Here is an 18,165-nt window from a genome sequence, read left to right as displayed (position 1 = left end):
AAATGTGTAGTTTTCATTAGTACTATTTTGGGGGACATAGGACTTATAGATTAATTTTTATTTTATTTTTTATGGGGGGAATGGGAGAAAAGAGAGAATTTTGCCGTTGTTTTTTGCGGTTTTTTTGGACGCCGTTCATCCGGCGGTTTAGTTAATGTGTTCATTTTATTGGTCAAGTTGTTACGATCACGAGGATACCATATATGTGTAGGTGTGATTTGTTTTGACACTTTTACTGAATAAAACCACTTTTTGGGCAAAAAAAGTAGTTTTATTTGATTTTGACTGTAATTATTATTATTTTTTTTCAACAAACTTTATTTAACTGATTGACATTTTTTTTTTAAGTCCCACCAGGGGACTTCACTGTCCGATGTGCCGATCGCATATATAATGCTTTGGTATACTTAGTATACCACAGCATTATTGCCTCTCAGTGTAAAACTGACAGGCAATCTAATAGGTCATGCCTCAACAGGTAGTTGCGGAAGACAGACCTGGGGGTCTTTGTTAGACCCCCGGCTGTCATGGAAACCCGACGGCGACCCGCGATTTTTTTGCGGGGGCGCCGATCGTGTGACAGAGGGAGCTCCCTCCCTCTGTCAAACACATTAGATGCCGCTGTCACTATTGACAGCGGCATTTAATGGGTTAAACTGCCGGAATCGGAGCGCGCTTCGATTCCGGCAGTTGCAGCAGGAGCCAGGCTGTGTATAACAGCCGAGCTCCTGCCGCTGATCGCGTGGGTACACTGGCAGTACCCGCGCCATCACAGGACGGATTTATCCGTCCTCCTGCGCGAACTAGCAGCTGCTGAGGATGGATATATCCGTCCTTCGGCGTTAAGGAGTTAAGTATGGAAAACCAAATTGTTGTACTGTATGAGAGTAGAAAAAGGGTCTGTTTTTACCAATAACAGCGCCACTCTTGACTATAGACCGGGTCTGGTGTTGCAGCTCAGTCTTATCCAAGTGTACACCTTTAAAATGAAGCTCCATCTTTGATTACATCACCAATATAATCATCAAATGCAGTATCTTTAAAGAAACACTGTGGGCAAAATTGATCTACTGTGTTATGTCTAGTGTAGAGTCTGAGGGGGTGGAGCATGACACAGGGATTCAAAGAACACCAAAAACAGAATCCCTGTGTCATGCCCCGCCCCCTCACAAAGCATAACACAGTGCACCTCTCTTATCCAAAGTGTTTCTTTATAAGCTATATTTACATAAGGCTGTACATCCCCTTTAAGGTAAATGATAGTAAGTGGCATTTATATGCAATCCTTAAAGGGAGTCTGTCACTAGAACTTTGTTTTGTACTATCAGTATGCTAATAAAGTTCATGCTGACCTGATATTAAATGTGTTTTCCTTGTTCCCCAGGGGTGCCTGCTTTGCCTTAAAAACACTCTTATTAAGTTTATGCAAATTAGCATTTTGGTGCAACGAGGGCGTGTCTGTTGTATGACATCAGCGCATACGTAGTAGTGGCGATTACAGTGGCGGACATATTGTTTATACTGCGCACGCGCCGACTAAGATGCAAGAACGCGCGCGCGCGCTCACTACACTACGGGGCCAGGCGTGAACTCACCGAGTACGCTGCCTGGCCCATGTCAATCACATCCAGCAAGGAGGGACAGGGGGTTGAACAGGGCAATGACGCACTAGCATTTTGGTACAACGGACACGCCCTCGTTGCACCGAAATGCTAATTTGCATAAACTTAATAAGAGTGTTTTTAATGCAAAGCAGGCACCCCTGGGGAACAAGGAAAACACATTTAAAATCAGGTTAGCATGAATTTTATTAGCATACTGCTAGTTCAAAACGAAGTTCTGGTGACAGACTCCCTTTAATTGTGCATTGTACTCCCCTTATTATCTGTTACAGTATGGATTCTACATTGTAGCAACAATCGGCTGGTATCTTCATGAGACAACAAGCAAATACGTGTCAGACTCCGCCCCTTATGTGATTTCCCTATACAAGTGTCAGTTGGTCAATGCTCACAGTCATGTGACAATTAAGCTCCACCCAAGGTAGGGTAGACTTGGCATTAAAAAAAATGAGGAATCATGGGACATACCTAAAATTAAAAAAATAAAGATTTTATACATGTCCAATAGTCCATTCTACAAGCTGTTCTCGCCTTGATATCCTTCAAGGGAGTCACCAGTGCAACTTAAAGAAACCAGTAAAGGCACAAAACATCTTGATAAGTTCTGGAATTCAGTCCTGACTCCTGAATAATAATGACTACCCAGAAGGAGAAAACGTCTCATAATTAATACGAAAAATCGTATTGGTCAACAATGTTCGTTTTTGGATCTCTGTAATGCTTCCCAATACAGCACAATTTCTTGGGGTTGGACTTCATGCGCCGTTACAATGTTTCGGTACTTACATACCGAGAATGGAGGTTTCGATGCAAAAAACGTTGGCTCGCTGTGAAGTTCTTGCAACGGGATTTTTAGTCGTTCCAGGCATATACCCACATACACATCCTCCAACTTGAAGAAAGGCGTACTCATCGATATGTTGTAGATCTTCTGTGCCACGTCTGTAGAGAACATGTAGCCTGTCCCTGAACAAAAAGGTGGGTACTTCTCCCCCACGTACTCTCGTTTACTTATGTACCACTTGCTAAATATGTTACGGATAGGACTCTCATCCAGCTTTAGGAAGCCCGTGAAGAAGTTAGAAGTCTGATTTTTCCTCAGAAGTAGATCAACTAGATAGAAAGTATTGATGAACATATCTGTGTCCGTCTTCATGACGTAGGAGGCCTGAGGGCAATAGCGCGTAATCCACTGAAGGCCCACTAAGGTTTTGATGGTCAAGTTGTAATATGTGTCTATGAAGTTTCGTTGGATGATGTCTTTATAGATGATACTTTCTTGGGCCAGGTTCAGCTTCTCTTTGGCACTCGCCTTTTCCCTTGAACCTAGAAGAAAATAAGTAACCACTCTCTTCCCTTGGATTCGTCTTTCCTTACCCCACGTTTGCCGAATGGCCGTTCGGGCTTCTTTCTGTCCGTGTGTGGTGGTGACGAGAAGAACCAGGAATGGTGGTGTTTCTCTACAGTCTACGTCAGGAAGTTTCATGAAGACTTTGTTACTATAGTCGAAACTGTAGTGCGAATAACTGTCACTAAAATACAAGATTTCATAATCCTTAAGCTTGATGATCAACCCTAACACACACAAAGCGGGAAAAAGCAGCAAGGAGGTGATCACTTTTTTACGAGCCATCTGAAATGAAAAGAAAAAAATATTGTTAGTATGCCGTTTGTGCCAAGTTGGACTGGTACATCGGGGGAAGGCAATCCTACACTGAGCTACGAATGTCCACATGAAAGCCCACATGCACTCTGAGATCTAAAAACTAAAACTTAGGGTTTCCATGCAGTTCAGTGGAGGGCACCAACTTAAAAAAAACAAACTGTAATGTTATGGTATGCTTATGGGAAGGTGTTGATGGAATCATATATGTAGGAATAGGGATTATTACACCTAATATCCACCCCACTTCACTTTTTTCCATATTCGAAATTATTCTTCATCAATAAATTGACTTTTTCTGTGTTCTTTTTTTAACCTTCACATTGCTATTCTGATTTTGGCCATTAGATGACGAGGCCGGTATTCTTTATTATTAACCCTTTCAGGACGCAGCAATTTTTTGGATTTTCGTTTTAATTTATTCCTCCCCACATTCCAAAAGCCATAACTTTTTTATTTTTCCATCCATAAAGTCATATGAGGGCTTGTTTTCTGCGGGACGAGTTGTAGTTTTTCACGGTACAATTTATTGCACCATATAATATATTGGGAAACGGAAAAAAAATTCTTTGTGGGGTGGAATAGGAAAAAAACAGCAATTCCTCAATCTTTTGGGGGGTTTCGTTTTTACGGTTTTTGCCATACATTAAAAATGGCATGTTAACTTTATTCTGCTGGTCAATAAGATTAGGGCGATACCAAATTTATATTGTTTTTTTTATGTTTTACTACTTTTACAAGGAAGAAACTAATTGTTAAAAATAAAATTTGTTTTGTCGCCACATTCTGAGAGACAAAACTTTTAGATTTTTCCATCAATTGAGCAGGATGAGGGCTTATTTCTTGTGGGACGAGCTGTAGATTCTATTGGTAACATTTTGGGCTACATGAGACTTTTTATTACATTTTTTGTGTGATGTGAAGTGACCAAAAAACTGATTCTGCTGTTTTATATTTTTTTCTTTTTACGGTGTTCACCGTGCACATTAAATAATGTTATATTGTAATATAACTTTTACCAGAGATACCAATTTTGTATAATTTTTTACATTACTTCAGAGGAAAAATGGGAAAAGGTTTTTTTTAAACTTTTAATTTTTGTATTTTTTTTTACACTACTAATAACTTTATTTAACCCATTAAGGACGTGGACTAGTTGGCATGTTCAGGACGCAGCCCCATTTTTCAAATCTGACATGTGTCCCTTTATGTGGTAATAACTTTGGAATGCTTACACCTATCGAAGCGATTCTGAGACTGTTTTCTCGTGACACATTGGACTTTATGTTACTGGTAAAATTTGGTCGATATATTCAGTATTTAATTGTGAAAAACACCAAAATTTAGCGAAAAATTGCAAAATTTAGCATTTTTCTAAATTAAAATGTATCTGCTTGTAAAAACAGGCAGTTATACCACACAAAATAGTTGCTAATTAACATTTCCCATATGTCTACTTTATGTTTGTATAGTTTTTTGAACATCCTTTTATTTTTCTAGGACGTTACAAGGCTTAGAACTTTAGCACAAATTTCTCACATTTTCAAGAAAATTTCAAAAGGCTATTTTTTCAGGGACAAGTTCAGTTGTGAAGTGGTTTTGAGGGGCCCATACAATGCAAAACCCCATAAATTGCCCCATTTTAGAATTTGAACCCCTCAAAGTATTCAAAACAGTATTTAGAAACTTTATTAACCCTTTAGGCGTTTCACAAGAATTAAGGCAAAGGAGGGGTAAAATTTACAAATTAAATTTTTTAATCCTTTTTTTCTGTAACACAGAAGGTTTTACCTGGGAAATGCAACTCAATATTTATTGCCCAGATTCTGCCGTTTTTAGAAATATCCCACATGTGGTCCTAGTGTGCTGATAGACTGATGCACCGGCCTCAGAAGCAAAGGAGCACCTAGTGGATTTTGGGGCCTTGTTTTTATTAGTTTATATTTTAGGCACCATGTCAGGTTTGGAGAGGTCTTGTGGGGCCAAAACAGTGGAAACACCCCAAAAATACACCATTTGGCAAACTACACCCCTCAAGGAATTTATCAAGGAGTATAGTGAGCATTTTAACCCCACAGTTTTTTTGCTGAATTTAGTAGAATGAAGTTGTGAAAATGAAAATCTAAATTTGTTCCAATAAAATTTAGACATTTAAAATTTTCACTAGGCATAAAGGAGAAAAAACACCAACATTTGAAAAGCAATTTCTCTGATTACAGCAATACCCCAAAAGGGTGTCATAAACTGCTGTTTGGATCCATGGCAGGGCTCAGAAAGGAAGGAGCTTTTTGAACTCAACTTTTGCTGCAATGGTTTTCGGGTGCCATGTCGCATTTGCAAAGTCCCTGTGGGACCAAAACAGTGGAAAACCCCCAAACTACACCCCTCAAGGAATTTATCGAGGGGTATTGTGAGCATTTTAACCCACAGGTTTTTTGCTGACTTTACTGGAATTAGGCCATGAAAATGAAAATCTTCATTTTCACACTAAATAAAAAAGCACCCCAACATTTGTAAAGACACCTCTTCTGAGCACAGCAATATCCCACATGTGATAATAAACTCCTTTTTCGATTCACGGCAGGGCATAGAAGGGAAGGAGCGCTATATGACTTTTGGAGCTCAAATTTTTCTGGAATAATTTGCGGCGCCATGTCACATTTGCAAAGCTCCTGCGGGACCAAATCAATGGAAACCCCCCAAAAGTGACCCCATTTGGAAAACTTCACCCCTGAAGGAATTTATTGAGGGGTATAATGGGCATTTTGACACCACAAGTTTTTTGCAGAAATTATTGGAATTAGGCCATGAAAGTGAAAAGTTTAATTTTTCAGATAAAACGTGGACATTTTCAATTTTTGCAAGGTATAAAGGAGAAAAAGCAGCCCAACATTTGAAAAGCAATTTCTCCCGATTACAGCAATACCCCATATGTGGTAATAAACTACTGTTTCGACACACAGCAGGGCTCAAAAGGGAAGGAGTGCCTTTTGGAGCTCAAATTTAGCTGGAATGGTTTTCGGGTGCCATGTCACATTTGCAAAGTGTCTGCAAGGCCAAAACTGTAGGAACCCCCCAAAAGTTACCCCATTTGGGAAACTACACCCCTTAAGGAATCGATCTAGGGGTATAGTAAGAATTTAGACCGCACAGATCTTCTGTAGAATTTATTGGAATAAGGCAGTAAAAATGAATATCAACATCTTTTCCACTAAAAAGTAGAATTTTTTTCGTTTTCAATAGGGATAAAGGAGAAAAATCACCCCAACATTTGTAAAGCAATTTCTCCCGATTGCGGCAATACTGCAGGGCTCAGAATGGCAGGAGCGCTATTTGGCATGCAGATTTTGCTGGATTGCTTTTGCAAAACCCTAAGGTACCAGAGTACAGTGGAAGCCCCCAAGAAGTGACCCCATTTTAGAAACTACACCCCTCAAGGCATTTATCATTTGCATGGACATATAACAGGGCTCAGAAGTGAAGAGCACCATGCGTATTTGAGGCCTATTTTGGTGATCGCTGGTTCAAGTCCCCTAGGGGAACTAATAAAATGTGTAAAAAAAAAAAGTTAGATACATTTTCAGGAGTGTAATAAAAACATTAAAAGTTCAAAAAACCCTCCTTTTCCCATTTTCCCCAAGCACAATGTAAAAAAGAAATAAAAACACCAGAATCGTTGGTGTTTTGGTCACTTTAGCGATAAATTTTTTTTAATAAGAAGTCATCAAAAAAACTAGAGCTCGTCCCTAAATAAATAAGCCTTCACACCGCTTAATCGATGAAAAAATATAAAAGTTCTGGCTCTCAGAATGTGGTGAAAAAAATATATATTTTTTAACAAATCGTTTTTCTTTGTTAATGTAGTGAATTATGAAAAAAAAATCCTATTTTCTGTTGTCTTAAACCTGGGTGTGTCTTATAGTCCGTAAAATACGGTATATAGATTTGGTACCTCCGTAATCATATTGATAAGCAAAATAAAGTCAGCATGTCCTTTCTACAGCACAATGAATGCTTTAAAAAGAAATCCCAATATACAATGGAGGATTTTTTTTTCCAATTCACCCAACAAAATAATTTGTAAATATTCTCAGTACATTTAATGGTGCTATTACAAATTATCCCCCCCCCCCCCCAAATAAAAAAAAAACAACTCTCAAATGTTATATTGATGGAAAAATAAAAAAGTTAGAACTTTTGGAAGGCGGGAAGAAAAAAAAAAGAAAATGAAAAGATAAAAACTAAAGCTGCGGCAAGAATAGGTTAATGGTCATCACTTCTCTTTGGTAATATTGTTGTTCTTTGGTGTCTAGTCCCCATTCACCTGCCAGAAAGTAAAGGTTGTGGCCGGGAGAATTGGAACTGTGGAATTTTTCCTGAACACTATGCAATTGATTAATCTCCTATGTGACTCTTGTAAGGTGTCGATTATCTCCTTTAGAGAGAACCGGTCGCCTCTCCTGATATGCCTGTTTTTCCCATGAAAAAACCCAGTTATGAAGCATAATTTATTAGAGCTTTATGTTGTCCTGTTCCTCTGTTATTCGTCTTTGAATTTTAAGAAAAATTTGACAACTGGGTGTCACCATTAGGAGGTGTGTCCCTAGACAGACTGAAACTGTCCAATCAGTGCTGACAGAGTGAGACACTGTAGGGACACGCCCCTTTGACAAGTGAAATAATAACACCCAGTTGTCAATTTATTCATACATTTCTAGAAGAAATAACAGAGGTATGACGTGACACAAAACTTCTAGGAAAATATGTTTCAGAATTGTTATTTCATGGGCAATACAAGTATTTACTAAAATAGACACGTCGTGGGAGGTGACAGCTCCTCTTAAATCCGTCTTTAAATCAGTATTTGCCTAAGTGCAGTGAAGCAGATGACCAAAATTCTGCATGAGGTCAGCCATATACTGTATGTACTGTGAAAAAATATTCTACCATTTCTGCATACAGATCCTATGCAGATCTTTGTGTCTCCATAGTTACAGACAAACAAACCATGTGTAGTCTGATCTTACAGGCATTCTCTAAGTGTGACGTAGGGGACAGGTGAAAGGAAATATGACCACAAGATCAGACTACACAGGGTTTATTTAGGAGTTGTATACACAAAACGGTAAGAGATTTTTGATGAAGTCTTAAAATTGATGGCCTAACTTCAGGATAGGACATCAATGTGTGTTCTGTGCGGATCCAACCTCTGGTTACCCCACCAATCAGAAGAACGAATGGTCTATTGCGCTCTCATCCATGTGGCTGTATCGGTACTGCCACTCGGACTCCATCAAGTGAATACCAGTCCCATGGAGGAGAGCAGCACTGTATTGGGTGGGAATAGGCCATAGCACTTTAGTGAGAACAATGGACTCGTCTTTCTGCTGATTCGAGGTGGTCCCAGAGTTTGTTCTCCCACCACCAATCACACATTGACGGCCTACCCTAAGGAAACCATCTTTAAAGGGTAAATAAATGTTTGACAAACTTCTGACATGTCATAGTGACATGTCAGAAGTTTTGATTGGTGGAGGTCCGAGCACTAAGACCCCCACCAATCGCTAAAATGAAGCAGCAGAAATGCTCGTGTGAGCGCTCAGCCGCTTCGCTTCTGTTCGGCTTTTTCCGGAAAGTCGATGTAGAGGTGTACGGGCTCATAGACTTTCTATTGAGCCTGTACACCGCTACATTGATTTCCGGAAAAAGCCGATCAGGAACGAAGCGGCTCAGCGTACACACAAGCACTTCTGCTGCTTAGTTTTAGCGATTGGTGGGGGTCTCTGTGCTCGGATCCCCACCAACCAAAACTTCTGACATGTCGCTATGACATGTCAAAAGTTTGTTGAATGTTTAGTTACACTTTATTATTTTTTTTAATATGTACCAAAGAATGAATGTCTGAATTTCCAAGTGCAAGAAACTGAGTTTCATAATTGGTGATCTATATTTACCAAACTGTAACTCACAGGAAACAACAGACCTACTGCGTACAATTATTATTTCCTACCTGATAATCCACAGGGGGTAAAATCAGAAGGCAGTCTTATCGGTCTTCGGTGTGGGAATTTCAAACAAACTCATGAAGAAGTTCATTTTTATCTTGTCCCTATAAAGAGTGATCCATGATTTAGAAATTCCAAAAATATTCAAAAATATCTCATATAAACTCATTGCTCATAATAAAAGCCTTATTTTTGATAAGCAAGCAGTCAAAGGAAAAGTAAGCAGTGATAGGGAAAAAATAATTAATAGAACTTTTTGCTAATGAATCAATGTGGAGAATGGTTAACATATCATTTAGGAAAACAGCATGTCCGTAGAGAGGGACTGACTGACCTCCGACTTGTGTATAAGTTAGAGACACACTATTGTAGACTCCGAGCGTGAAGTGGCGGGTAACCACTCCCATTCGCAAGTCTGGACAGCACTCTTGTACGTCCACGTTGTGACTATTATTGCGCACCTGGTCAGGAGTGAGTTAGCGTGTTAAAATTCAGCAACGAAAGATAGAAGTATATGTATGACTTGTTTTATATATATATATATATATATATATATATATATATATATATATATATATAGACCGGATGGTCGCTGTTCTTCGCTGGATTTAGATTTTTTCTTCACTTCCACTCTGCTGACAAATACATTAAGGCCGATGCCCTGTTCCAGTCATTCGAGACTGATGACTGAAGAAAGTCCTCAACACATCTTTGATCCCTCTAGGATTATTGCTGTAAACCCTCTACAGATTAAGCACATTCCTCGTGGAAACATTTTTGTCCATTCTGCTGACAGGAAAAGAATTCTCCGCTGGGGGCATAATTCCAAAATGGCTGGGCAATCTGGTGTCCGTAAGACTCGGGACTTTATTGCTCGTCACTACTGGTGGCCCACGCTACCCAAATATGTCATGGACTTTGTTACTTCCTGTACGAACTGTGCCCAAAACAAGGCTACCCATTCTAAACCTGCAGGCCTGCTCCTACCTCTGCCAGTTTCTGATACCCCCTGGCAACATATCGCTATGGACTTTGTTACTGACTTTCCTCCTTCTGCTGGATCTACTACAGTCTGGGTTGTGGTGGACCGCTTCTCCAAGATGGCACATTTCGTCTCTTTAACTAGTCTTCCTTCTGCTCCTCGTCTGGAATGTTTGTTTATCCAACACATCTTTTGTCTGCATGACCTCTTATCCATAATGTGTCAGATCTGGTTGTACAATTCACATCTAAGGTCTGGACAGCCTGTGTGGACTTTTGGATGTGGAATTGGACTTTCCTTCCACTTATCACCCATAGTCTAATGGCCAAGTTGAAAGGATCAACCAGGTACTTGAAAATTACCTTCGTCATTTTATTTCAGCTCAACAAGACAATTGGGTACAGCTTCTGACATGGGCCGAATTCTCTTACAACAATCATACTAGTGAGTCTACTGCCTCTTCGTTCTTCATTGTGTACAGCCAACATCCACGTGTTCCTGTGCCAGCTACATCTCAAGTGCCTGCAGCCAATTCTTCATTCGGAAGTTTCCTTCACACCTGGCAGCAAACTAAGTCCGCAATCCTTCAGGCAGTTCATCACATGAAGTGATATGCAGATAGGAAAAGGAAAATTCCTCCTCCGTATTCTCCCAGAGTCATGGTCTGGTTGTCTTCCATAAACATTCATCTGAAGATCCCTGCCCACAAATTTGCTCAGAGATTCAAATCCAACAAATAAACCCTGTGTCCTATAAGCTTTGGCTCCCTCCTACCCTCAAAATTCCCAACTCATTCCATGTGTCCCTCCTAAAGCCTGTGGTCCTGAACCGATTCAGCAAATCCCCTGGTTCTACTGTTGCTCCCTGCGGTTCTTCTGACGTCTTTTAAGTAAGAGAGATCCTGGATTACAAACGGGTAGGAGGGAGGACCTTCTACCTCGTGGACTGGAAAGGGTTTGGTCCTAAGGAAAGATTATGGAAGCCTGAAGAAAATGTGGATGCTGCAGCTCTCATCAGGAAATTTCTCTCATGCTCTGGATCTATGAAGAGGGGGGGTGTAAGGGAGCACACTGTAATGGCCTTTGTCGCGGACCGCCGGCATTACTCACCCGCCAACAGCTATGACCGCAGAACCACGAGCTCATGCCGGCGTCTCCCTCCTCTGTTTGTCATATCAAATGGTCCCCTAGTTGTATCCTGTATCTAGTGTCCACGTTTCCTGTACCCCGTATCCAATAATTGTGTTTGTTCCAGTGCGAAATCTAGAGTCGGAGTCAAGAGTGTCATCTGTGCCAAGTGTCGTCTGTGCCAAGTATCATCTGTGCCATGTGTCTGCTATGCCACGTGTCTGCTTCGCCATATGTCTGCTACGCCAAGTGTCTGCTACGCCAAGTGTCTGCTACGCCAAGTGACTGGCATGCCAAGTGTTTGCCAAATCTTCTATCCAAGTACTCTTGTCCTAAAGGCTATCGTTGATTGTTGTTTGGACAGCTGCTACTCCGCTACGGCGGAGCGGCCTAGTGGGTCCACATACCCCACGACCGTGACACCGGCCTTCTGGAATGACATTTTATCCCATGTGACTGCTGCAGCTAATCACAGGCTACAGCAGTCACATGGGATGAAACATCATCCCAGAAGACCAGGCTGCACGAACAACAGTGGTATGAGTCGCCATGACCATGAAAAAGGGTAAGTATAAGTTGTTGTTTTTTTTTTTTAAACCACTGTTTTCCGCAGCGGGCCTTCTGCTTGAAAAACTGCACCACAATTTGGTACGGTTTTTCGGCCAGAATTCCCTGTGGGTTCCAGGGTGTATACGTTGTGTGATTTTACGCAATGCATCTGCCCTGTGTGAACATGGCCAAAAGGTTCGCTGTCTAATTTTAATGTTCTGTGTTACACACAGTAGAAAGAGTTAGAGAGTGAAGCTGGGAATGTTTGTGTACTGAGAGACAATTCTATGTTGTATATTTCTGTGTCTGTGCTTGTGTCACTAATCTTTGACTACTATGCTATATGAAGCAAAACGTGACGTGTGGTAGTAAGGCTTAGTGTGATATTGCCTGCCTACGAAGGATTAAAAGTGGCCTGACGAGATACATATTGTGTCCCTGTACTTAGGGACTTCCGTAGATGATAGTGAAATACGGGGAACCTTCATGGTAAAACCCCACCGCAGGGAACACAGTGTGTGGCATATCCAGAAGGAAGTCCGATGGTCATAATGATCAAGGCACATGGTAAGAATGTATACAAAATGTGGACCGGGTGGAGAACTGTGCTGCCAGCTCTACCTGAGGAGGGTACTGTAGATACTAAAGTGTTGAAAACTATCGCTCCATATTGTAAGAATGATCTAAAATAGAACATGTATTACAAATGGTTGGATTTGGCTAACGCAGATATTCGGGGAGATGCTCTTACAGCAACCGCAACCCCAGATGCTCCGCAAAGGAACTGTATGTCACCTAACATTATGATGAGGATGATCTACTAACCATCTATTAACCTTGATAAGCAGAAAGCCAAAGCCTAGAACAGGGGGAATATATCCAAGAAGTGAGTTGCAGGAAGTAAAAGAAGGTTTGATGACTGACGGTTACATGAATGTAGATGCCTCCAATGTGATTGAGTCCAGGTAGTTATAGAAAGTCTTGGACTTGGTTATAGAAAGTCTTGGACTTGGTTATAGAAAGTCTTGGACTTGGTTATAGAAAGCCTTGGACTTGGTTATAGAAAGCCTTGGACTTGGTTATAGAAAGCCTTGGACTTGGTTATAGAAAGCCTTGGACTTGGTTATAGAAAGCCTTGGACTTGGTTATAGAAAGCCTTGGACTTGGTTATAGAAAGCCTTGGACTTGGTTATAGAAAGCCTTGGACTTGGTTATAGAAAGCCTTGGACTTGGTTATAGAAAGCCTTGGACTTGGTCATAGAAAGTCTTGGACCTGGTCATAGAAAGTCTTGGACTTGGTCATAGAAAGCCTTGGACTTGGTTATAGAAAGCCTTGGACTTGGTTATAGAAAGTCTTGGACTTTGGTTATAGAAAGTCTTGGACTTGGTTATAGAAAGTCTTGGACTTGGTTATAGAAAGTCTTGGAGTTGAAGAAACAAGTAGGTGATTATAGAAAGCACCCGGGAACGGCGTGGGAATTCCTCTACACAATGTCTTCCACTTTTGACCTGGTTGGTTAAGATGTTCTCCAGATGTTGAAAGCTATCCTCACCCCTGCTGAAGTGGAAGGGTTGTTGGAGAGAACTGGATATAGCCGTAAGCCTCAATTTTTAAAGGTTCATTAGAAGATGAATGGAATTTGATACATGAAAATTTTGTTCACATGTTCAAAGTAGATTGGAAAGCTATACAGACCATTCATCAAGAGACTAATTAAACAGTCAGGGAATACCACTACAGGTTCCGTAAGTTGATTAACCCTTTTAATGACATGGCCAATTTTCTTTTTTCATTTTTGTTTTTCCTTCCCACCTTCCAAAGGCCATAACTTTTTTTTAGTCCATATAGCCGTATGAGGGATTGTTTTTTGCAGGATTAGTTGGAATTTTTGCATGGTCCTATTTAATGTACCACATAATGTACTGGGAAATGGGAAAAAAAACATTTGTGGGGTGAAATGGGCAAAAAACAATGATGGCACCATTTTTTTAAGGTTTTGTTTTTACGGCATTCATCATGAATTAGAAAAAAACATGTTTACTTCATTCTATGGGTTGATACGATTACAGCAATAACAAATTTATATATTTTTTTAAGTTTTACCACTTTTCTAAAAAAAAAAATATTTGTTGAAAAAAAAAAATTGTTTTGTGTCACCATATTCTGAGAGCCATATCTTTACATTTTTCTGTCGATTTAGCGGTGCAATGTCTTATTTTTTGTGGGGCGAGCTGTAGTTTCTATTGGTACCATTTTGGGGTACATGTGACTTTTTGATCACTTTCTATTTAATTTTTTTCAGAGAGCTAATGTGACCAAACTCAGCAATATTTCTAAAAACAATTCTAGCGTTTCCCGAGCGGGTTAAATAATGTTATATTGTAATAGTTCTGACTTTTATGGAGGCGGCGATACCAGTTATATTGGCTTTTATTTTTTTAACATTGGTTTAGGGAAAAATGGGAAAAGGTTTATTTTTTAACTTTTAGTATTTTTATTTTTTTTAGTACATTAAAGGGCAATGGAAGCTATTCAGTGGTCTGTGCCGAAAGCAGATGGCCCCGATAGTCACTTGAATAGGAGCAGAGTTGCAGTGTTGCAGCACAGCCGCTATACTGTACAGTGGTTGTAGCCATCTTCTTCCGGCACCGACCACTGCAAAACTTCAGGTAGGTCATCAGTATGAAAAACCACCCCATGCCCGGAAAACCCCTTTAACACTCTTAGAGCTAGTTCACACTGAGTATTTACACGCGCTGTTTCACATGGACATTTTGGCTGTTTTTGACGTGGAAACTGCGTCGGAAACAGTCCCCAAAAACATCAATGGGAGGCAGAGAAAGCGATTTTCGCTGCGTTTTTTCCCCACAGACGCTCAATGGATGCGGCCGAAAAATGCAGCAAATGTTCTGCTGGTAGGTCAAATTCCGCCTCAAAATTCCTGAAGGAGTTTTGACGCAGATTTTCCACCTGCAAAAAACTCTGTGTGAACAGGGCTTTACAGCCCAGCCACAGTATTCTTCGTCGGTATTCACATTTGAACCCTGCTACTTTTCTTCCTTATGAGACGAGTTTGTCTCAGAGAGAGGAAGGGGAGGATGATGAACGGAGTTACTTTTTTTGATTCTGATACGAATCATGACTGTCTTGCACATACATTGACTCTACCACGAGTTGACATGAGGGAGGACCGACCACAAATCCCAGGTTTGTGTGTTCTCTACCTGTACTATATATACACTGTACTGCTTTCTACCTGTACTACATGTACTGTACTGCTCTCTACCTGTACTACTCTCTACCTGTACTATATATACTGTACTGCTTTCTACCTGTACTACATGTCCTGTACTGCTCTCTACCTGTACTACATGTGCTGTACTGCTCTCTACCTGTACTATATATACTGTACTGCTCTCTACCTGTACTACATGTACTGTACTGCTCTCTACCTGTACTACATGTCCTGTACTGCTTTCTACCTGTACTACATGTACTGTACTGCTTTCTACCTGTACTACATGTACTGTACTGCTCTCTACCTGTACTACATGCACTATACTGTTCTGTACATGTACTACATAAACTATACTGCACTCTATCTGTACTACATGTCCTGTACTGCTCTCTACCTGTACTACATGTCCTGTACTGCTCTCTACCTGTACTACATGTACTGTACTGCTCTCTAACTGTACTATATATACTGTACTGCTCTCTACCTGTACTACATGTACTGTACTGCTCTCTACCTGTACTACATGTCCTGTACTGCTCTCTACCTGTACTACATGTACTGTACTGCTCTCTGTCTATACTACATGCACTGTACTGCTCTCTACCTGTATTACATGTGCTATACTGCCCTCTACCTGTACTACATGTACTGTACTGCTCTCTACCTGTACTACATGTACTGTACTGCTCTCTACCTGTACTACATGTACTGTACTGCTCACTACCTGTACTACATGTACTGTACTGCTCTCTACCTGTACTATATATACACTGTACTGCTTTCTACCTGTACTACATGTACTGTACTGCTCTCTACCTGTACTACTCTCTACCTGTACTATATATACTGTACTGCTTTCTACCTGTACTACATGTCCTGTACTGCTCTCTACCTGTACTACATGTGCTGAACTGCTCTCTATCTGTACTACATGTGCTGTACTGCTCTCTACCTGTACTATATATACTGTACTGCTCTCTACCTGTACTACATGTACTGTACTGCTCTCTACCTGTACTACATGTCCTGTACTGCTTTCTACCTGTACTACATGTACTGTACTGCTTTCTACCTGTACTACATGTACTGTACTGCTCTCTACCTGTACTACATGCACTATACTGTTCTGTACATGTACTACATAAACTATACTGCACTCTATCTGTACTACATGTCCTGTACTGCTCTCTACCTGTACTACATGTCCTGTACTGCTCTCTACCTGTACTACATGTACTGTACTGCTCTCTAACTGTACTATATATACTGTACTGCTCTCTACCTGTACTACATGTACTGTACTGCTCTCTACCTGTACTACATGTCCTGTACTGCTCTCTACCTGTACTACATGTACTGTACTGCTCTCTGTCTATACTACATGCACTGTACTGCTCTCTACCTGTATTACATGTGCTATACTGCCCTCTACCTGTACTACATGTACTGTACTGCTCTCTACCTGTACTACATGTCCTGTGCTGCTCTCTACCTGTACTACATGTACTGTACTGCTCTCTACCTGTACTATATATACTGTACTGCTCTCTACCTGTACTACATGTACTGTACTGCTCTCTACCTGTACTACATGTCCTGTACTGCTCTCTACCTGTACTACATGTACTGTACTGCTCTCTGTCTATACTACATGCACTGTACTGCTCTACCTGTATTACATGTGCTATACTGCTCTCTACCGGTACTACATGTGCTGTACTGCTCTCTACCTGTGCTATATATACTGTACTGCTCTCTACCTGTACTACATGTACTGTACTGCTCTCTACCTGTACTACATGTCCTGTACTGCTTTCTACCTGTACTACATGTACTGTACTGCTCTCTACCTGTACTACATGCACTATACTGTTCTGTACATGTACTACATAAACTATACTGCTCTCTACCTGTACTACATGTCCTGTACTGCTCTCTACCTGTACTACATGTACTGTACTGTACTGCTCTCTACCTGTACTACATGTCCTGTACTGCTTTCTACCTGTACTACATGTACTGTACTGCTTTCTACCTGTACTACATGTACTGTACTGCTCTCTACCTGTACTACATGCACTATACTGTTCTGTACATGTACTACATACACTATACTGCACTCTATCTGTACTACATGTCCTGTACTGCTCTCTACCTGTACTACATGTCCTGTACAGCTCTCTACCTGTACTACATGTACTGTACTGCTCTCTAACTGTACTATATATACTGTACTGCTCTCTACCTGTACTACATGTACTGTACTGCTCTCTACCTGTACTACATGTCCTGTACTGCACTCTATCTGTACTACATGTCCTGTACTGCTCTCTACCTGTACTACATGTCCTGTACTGCTCTCTACCTGTACTACATGTACTGTACTGCTCTCTAACTGTACTATATATACTGTACTGCTCTCTACCTGTACTACATGTACTTTACTGCTCTCTACCTGTACTACATGTCCTGTACTGCTCTCTACCTGTACTACATGTACTGTACTGCTCTCTGTCTATACTACATGCACTGTACTGCTCTCTACCTGTATTACATGTGCTATACTGCTCTCTACCTGTACTACATGTACTATACTGTTCTGTACATTTAGTACATACACTATACTGCACTCTATCTGTACTACATGTCCTGTACTGCTCTCTACCTGTACTACATGTCCTGTACTGCTCTCTACCTGTACTACATGTACTGTACTGCTCTCTAACTGTACTATATATACTGTACTGCTCTCTACCTGTACTACATGTACTGTACTGCTCTCTACCTGTACTACATGTCCTGTATTGCTCTCTACCTGTACTACATGTACTGTACTGCTCTCTGTCTATACTACATGCACTGTACTGCTCTACCTGTTTTACATGTGCTATACTGCTCTCTACCTGTACTACATGTGCTGTACTGCTCTCTACCTGTACTATATATACTGTACTGCTCTCTACCTGTACTACATGTAC

The 18,165-nt window shown here is 40.7% G+C and overlaps 1 protein-coding gene across 3 annotated transcripts in view; it reads right to left on the bottom strand.

The window, feature by feature from the left end:
* Window positions 1-1,824: 1,824 nt before the first annotated feature.
* The window catches only part of B3GALT5 (beta-1,3-galactosyltransferase 5), a 76,922-nt gene continuing 60,581 nt past the window's right edge, over window positions 1,825-18,165 (bottom strand). For 2 of the 3 annotated variants that reach the window (XM_075854622.1, XM_075854621.1), the window contains 2 exons: window positions 9,296-9,394; window positions 1,825-3,255 (listed from right to left, as the gene is read on the bottom strand). In XM_075854622.1, coding sequence (XP_075710737.1) covers window positions 2,311-3,255 — 945 coding nt within the window. In that variant the 5' untranslated portion in view covers window positions 9,296-9,394 and the 3' untranslated portion in view covers window positions 1,825-2,310. The remainder of the gene's footprint in view (window positions 3,256-9,295; window positions 9,395-18,165) is intronic. The other variant, XM_075854620.1, reaches the window with a different exon arrangement.

The sequence above is a fragment of the Rhinoderma darwinii genome, chromosome 2, assembly GCF_050947455.1.
Source record: "Rhinoderma darwinii isolate aRhiDar2 chromosome 2, aRhiDar2.hap1, whole genome shotgun sequence".
In the NCBI taxonomy this organism is placed as follows: domain Eukaryota; kingdom Metazoa; phylum Chordata; class Amphibia; order Anura; family Rhinodermatidae; genus Rhinoderma; species Rhinoderma darwinii.
Note: the sequence above shows the minus strand (reverse complement) of the source record. Positions and strands in the feature narration are given on the sequence as shown.